Source organism: Rhamphochromis longiceps, linkage group LG19, assembly GCF_057381845.1.
Source record: "Rhamphochromis longiceps isolate RC_006_pf linkage group LG19, R_longiceps_female_GT1.1, whole genome shotgun sequence".
Classification (NCBI taxonomy): domain Eukaryota; kingdom Metazoa; phylum Chordata; class Actinopteri; order Cichliformes; family Cichlidae; genus Rhamphochromis; species Rhamphochromis longiceps.
In genome coordinates this window covers 18197999-18203438 of record NC_140575.1, presented here as the reverse complement: position 1 = coordinate 18203438, position 5440 = coordinate 18197999, and the positions used below count along the sequence as shown (strand labels likewise).

Sequence of the window (5440 nt, the reverse complement as noted above, 5' to 3'; positions counted from 1 at the left end):
ATGACCTTAACGCCACAACACGGCAAATCTCCGTTAACGAGCTACCGCCGATCGCTCCGTGCATGGGGCTAGACGGCCAACACGTTAACGAGCTAACTGCGCTAACACACTAGTTCACACCAATGTAATTGAGCATTGCATGGCACATCCAACATACTGTTTTACTTTAGTCCATGACTCGCTTACCTTCAGGGTCATACGTCACATGAAAACCAAAATAATTCCAAACGCCAGATCTGAATGAGGTTCAATTTGCCTGTTGCAAGGAGAGCTTAACTTCTGTCTCGCTAGCTTGCCCTGCGCTCTTCCTTCTGACTATGCTGTCTGTGCTGAGCGCTCAGTGGATCTGCGCTGGACAGTGCAGCCCAGGCGGAGTAGTCGAACACAGATTCACTGAGCGCTCAACACAGACAGCATCGTCAGAAGGAAAATTGATAAAATAAATTACAAATGTTGTATTGTTCGATACATATGCGTACCGAACCGAAAGCACTGTATCGAACGGTTCAATATCGATACGAATATCGTTGCACCCCTAAAATATATATATATATATATATATATATATATATAGTAGACAGGTTGTCTTTGAATCAGTTGCCAAACGTTAAAAAAAATTCTATGAGTTTTCAGTGCTCTTCCTAGTCACAAGGAGGTTGAAATCCAATTTTTTAAATCAGTTAAATAATAATAATGATTTTTATTTTTATTTGCCTTAACATAACATTTATGCAAATACATAAAGGAAACAAGCTGACCTTGATTGCCCATACAGGTCATTTGTACGAGTATGGGTCATCTTCAGTTTTGTCAATCCAACCAACTGACTCAACTTCCTCATGTAGTTGCTCATATTACATTTGGTCACTTGACAGCACTGTCATATAAAAATATCTCTGCAAAAATTTTCAGTGTGACAGTCTGCTGGCCATAAACTCTAGAAATAAGGATTTCATCTTTGTAAATGATGGGGATAACTTTAAAAGTGACACAAAAAAAATGTAGTATACACAGTGATTGGCAACGATGTAATTATATTTCATGTCTGGGCTACAAACTGTCTTGATTGGGCGTGTAACTCCTCGATCCAAAAGTATCAACATCTTTCCTCTTATATGTCTGGATTTTTGCCGTCCTGCTTTCATAACTGAGGCCCTCTAATGAGATCTATGTGCTATGCTCTAGTGACTGCAACACTAATTGCCTCCACACCAGTGCAGAACCTGTTGCTTTGCTTTTAGTCGGTTGGCAGGCATCAGCGGCACCGCCCACGTACACCTGAAGGAATTCGAGATCTTCATTAAAAAGAGGAGAGGGCTCCTGTTTCTTACATCACTGCAACCCACCGCTGCTTCATCGCAGGCAACAGGTTTGTGTGAATACATCCATTAAATTGGATTCCTGGCCTGCAGGGAGTGACAAGCGGAAAGAGGTGTTTGAACCAGGAAAGAAGGATGATGTGCATTTTGGGGGGTGGCGGGAAAAACAGTCCCTGCCGTAATAACACGGCTATTTCGTCTGCTTAAGCCCCAATTTCCACAGTCCAAGCCACTGATGTGTTTCAGACACAGTCAATTTGGGGGATGGCTGATCACAATGAAATGGCTGCGAGACTGGTCCAGTTTGGAGTGGAAAATTGTCCCAAGAGTAATTTGTTTGCAAACTAAGAAAACAATTATTTGTACAAAAATGTATTTAGTATGTGTCACTACCTTCTGCTCATCCCTTGTGTTTTTTTTTAACTGGTTTCATTATCACTTCGTAGCTGCACTGTCACCTTCTGTCTCTGTGTCTCTGCTTATGCTTTACTCCACCAACATGCAGCTGATTGGAAATAAGGCCAGATCAAGCATTATGGCAGCATGCAAGTACATCCAAGACTGACTCATTGCTCTAAGCACTGCTTTCTATGTAAGTGTCACACACTCCACTCAAGCTGGAGTTTAGTCAGTGGTTCACACTAACCATATTCCAGTTATATTATTCACCTCATGCTTCCTTAGACCTGAACAGATGAGGTCCCTCCAGTCCATTAGCTTCCAATTAAAACGGATCGCAAAATGGTTTGAATGCTCGTTTAACGACTGTTTTGGCAAGAGGCCATGAAATCAGTGGGCTCTAGGGTTGCAAAGGGGCGGAAAATTTCCGGTAAATTTCCGAAAAGTTTCCGGTAAATTTCCATGGTAAATTAAGCTTGGGAATTTTGGAAATATTCCATATTGGAAACTGTCCATGGAAATAATGGGAATTATGGAAATTAATGGGAATTTAGGAGAACTAACTGGGAATATATTATTTCCAAGCATAAATATAAACAGAAATCATAAGAAAACCTCCATGCAAAATGTTTTCAACAGATATTTAAACAGATTTATTTGTAAGTACAGTAGAATAGAACACGTTTCAATAACTTGTTTCATGGATGAATAAAAACAGAAATGTTGAGTTCAATATTACCATCCCCTAACCCCGCTCATTCAAAAATGCCCCCTGTCCAAAAATCTCCACAAAGTCCCATTCAAAAGGTTAAATGAAAAATGCCACTTATCCTCCAAAACGTCCCATTAAACATTCAAATCTTCCTTCAAGCAATCCTCTTTTCTCATTTTTGCTCAGTCAATAGACTCTTCCTGGACCTCATCATCATCCAACAACATGTCCACTTCCTCAGCATCCAACTCTGAGTCTTCCTCTTCAGTGTCACTTTCCAGCTTTGTTGAGGATGGCTCTGTGTCAGGCTCAAAGAGCCGTAGGTTTGCCCGAATGCCGACCAGCTTTTCCACTCTCACATTTGTGAGCCTGTTGCGAACCTTTGTGTGGGTGTTCCCAAACAGTGACCAGTTGCGCTCGGAGGCGGCTGATGATGGTGGGATTTGGAGGAGGATGGAGGCTACAGGTGCAAGGGCCTCAGATTCACATAGTCCCTTCCACCAGGTGGCTGCAGATATGTGCTGGCATGACTGCCATATTCCATCCCCTTTCCAAAGGCCTTGCTTTGTTCGATACTTTGCCAAACTGCCTAGAACTTTGCCTTTATCGAGACCCAGGTGGTCAGACATGGCTGTAATGACCGCATAGGCACCGTTGATCTCTTCCCCGGAAAGTATGCCCTTGTCATATTTGGGGTCCAGCATGTATGCTGCTGCATGCACTGGCTTCATGCAGAACTCCCTCCGCTGTTCCAATGACTTGACCACAGCCGTTTCCTCTGCTTTCAGTAGTAGGGAAGTGGGCAGAATTGTCTGGATTTCTTCTTTGAGTTCTGCAAAAAGGCACTGGACATCTGACAAGATGGCACCATCCCCCTCTATCTTCGCTATTGCTGCTGCAATAGGTTTGAGGATTTTCTGACTGCTAGATACTCTTTCCCAGAACACATCATCCAAGATGACCTTCTTGATGTCACTGTCGATGCCTACAGACTGGGATATGGCCATCTCTTGCAGAGACTCCTTTCCCTCCAGAAGGCTGTCAAACATGATAACAACACCACCCCATCGCGTTATGCTGGGAAGCTTCAGTGTAGTACTCTTGTTCTTTTCCTTTTGCTTTGACAGAAATGTAGCGGAAGTTACTTGTTTGCCTTTAACATATTTCAGAACTTGCTTCACTCTCTTATTCAGAGTGTCCATTGTTTTTAGTGCCATTATGTCTTTTAGGAGAAGGTTTAGTGTATGGGCTGCACAGCCAATAGTAGTTATATGAGGGTAGGTCTCCTCCACATGTGCCCAGGCAACCTTCATGTTGGCTGCATTGTCAGTGACCAGTGCAAAAACCTTATCTGGTCCAAGGTCATTGATGATCACTTTTAGCTCATCTGCAATGTATTGGCCTGTGTGTCTGTTTTCCTTTGTGTCTACACTCTAGTAGAACACAGGCTGAGGAGTGGTGATTATGTAGTTAATAATTCCTTGTCCCCTGATATTGGACCATCCATCAGAGATGACTGAAATACAGTCAGCTTGGTCAATGGTCTGTTTCACCTTTGCTTGAACTCGACTGAACTCTTCATCCAGTAGATGAGTAGACAATGCATGTCTGGTTGGGGGAATGTATGCTGGTCGGAGAACATTCAAAAATCTCTTCCAGTACACATTGGATGTCAGCATCAGGGGTGAGCCAGTTGCATAGATTGCACGAGCGAAACACTCATCTGCGTTTTTCTGGCTAGTGTCATCCATAAAATCAAAGAATCCTCTGATGCCAGAGGGACCAGGAGCTGATGAGTGGGTATCTGACTCTGATACAGCTGAAACAGATTCATTTTCCCCTTGAGTGGAATTCCTGGCTGCTGCATGTGTTGGGCCTTGAGGAATTTTTTGGACTTTGCAATGTGCTGCTGCATTTTTGTGGCATTCTTCACGTACGTCTTATCACAATACTTACACATATATACAGATTTCCCTTGTACATTAGCTGGTGTAAAATGTCTCCACACATCAGATAGCGCACGTGGCATTTTTCTGTAAAATAAAACAAGAGCTTGTAAAAATGCTAATGCAATGCAAGAGATCGTAATAATACAATTGCAATATGATAATAAACAGATATAAATAGTAAGGCTAGCTAAACAACTGGAATGATCTTCAAAACAAAACAACCAAATGAGGAAGCTAGCATCTTCTTTATGTTATACTAGCTATGGCTTATTTAGCATCTAACAGATGCTAGCATTTTATTTAGCATCTAACAGATGCTAGCATTTTATTTAGCATCTTATCAGATTGCTATCTACCAGATTAATACATTTTATGTGATATTCACAATTTAAACATTTAATGAATATATTTTCCCATAATATCATCAAAACTTACCTCACTTGTTAAGTCCACAGGCTCAAATGTGTGCCTTTAATACTCTTTGTCCTTCAGGCTCAAAAGTGTGGTCCATGTGTACATGTGATGGAGGCATGCACAGTGCCAGTAGGTGGTCTCAATAGCCATGCAGCAAGCTTGTGCTCTGTACATGTGATTAAGGAATGGCATGGATATTCAAGTGTATTTGAATTGCATTTGTTTGTTTTTGTCAATATTATGCTAAAATATACTTTCCTCAACTATATTTAAGTTCCCTAAGAAGAGCCAACCTTCAATTTTGAAAATTCCCACTTTATTCCCATAAATTCCCGTTAATTCCCGTTTATTCCCATAAATTCCCGTTAATTCCCGTTAATTCCCATGGAAAGATTCCATCTTTGAAAATTCCGGGAATTTTGCAACCCTAGTGGGCTCTGTGGGGGGAAAGAAGACACTGTTGCAGAGCAGATTTTGCCACGTGTTTTCTTAATTGGACTCAAGCACACAAAAAGTCCATCTGTTTCATGAAGTTTTGCTCCCCTGGTGCTTGGATGCAAGCCTGTGGTTCAAATGTCAAATATTTATTCAGTTATACAAAGACGTTTCTGTAAAAAATGAGCTTTTTAGGGTCAAACATGTTACAT

At 41.5% G+C, this 5440-nt stretch overlaps 1 protein-coding gene across 1 annotated transcript; it reads right to left on the bottom strand.

The window, feature by feature from the left end:
• Nucleotides 1-2199: 2199 nt before the first annotated feature.
• Nucleotides 2200-5210, bottom strand: LOC146646513 (uncharacterized). Its single transcript, XM_085392336.1, has 2 exons — nt 4815-5210; nt 2200-4463 (listed from the first exon to the last, which is right to left on the bottom strand). The coding sequence occupies exon 2, from the start codon at nt 3741-3743 to the stop codon at nt 2613-2615; it is 1131 nt and encodes a 376-aa protein (XP_085248462.1). The 5' UTR covers nt 3744-4463; nt 4815-5210; the 3' UTR covers nt 2200-2612.
• Nucleotides 5211-5440: the final 230 nt, after the last annotated feature.

Coding starts and splice junctions, on each gene's coding strand:
- LOC146646513 (XM_085392336.1), bottom strand. CDS start 3,743: ATGAAGGTTGCCTGGGCACATGTGGAGGAGACCTACCCTCATATAACT.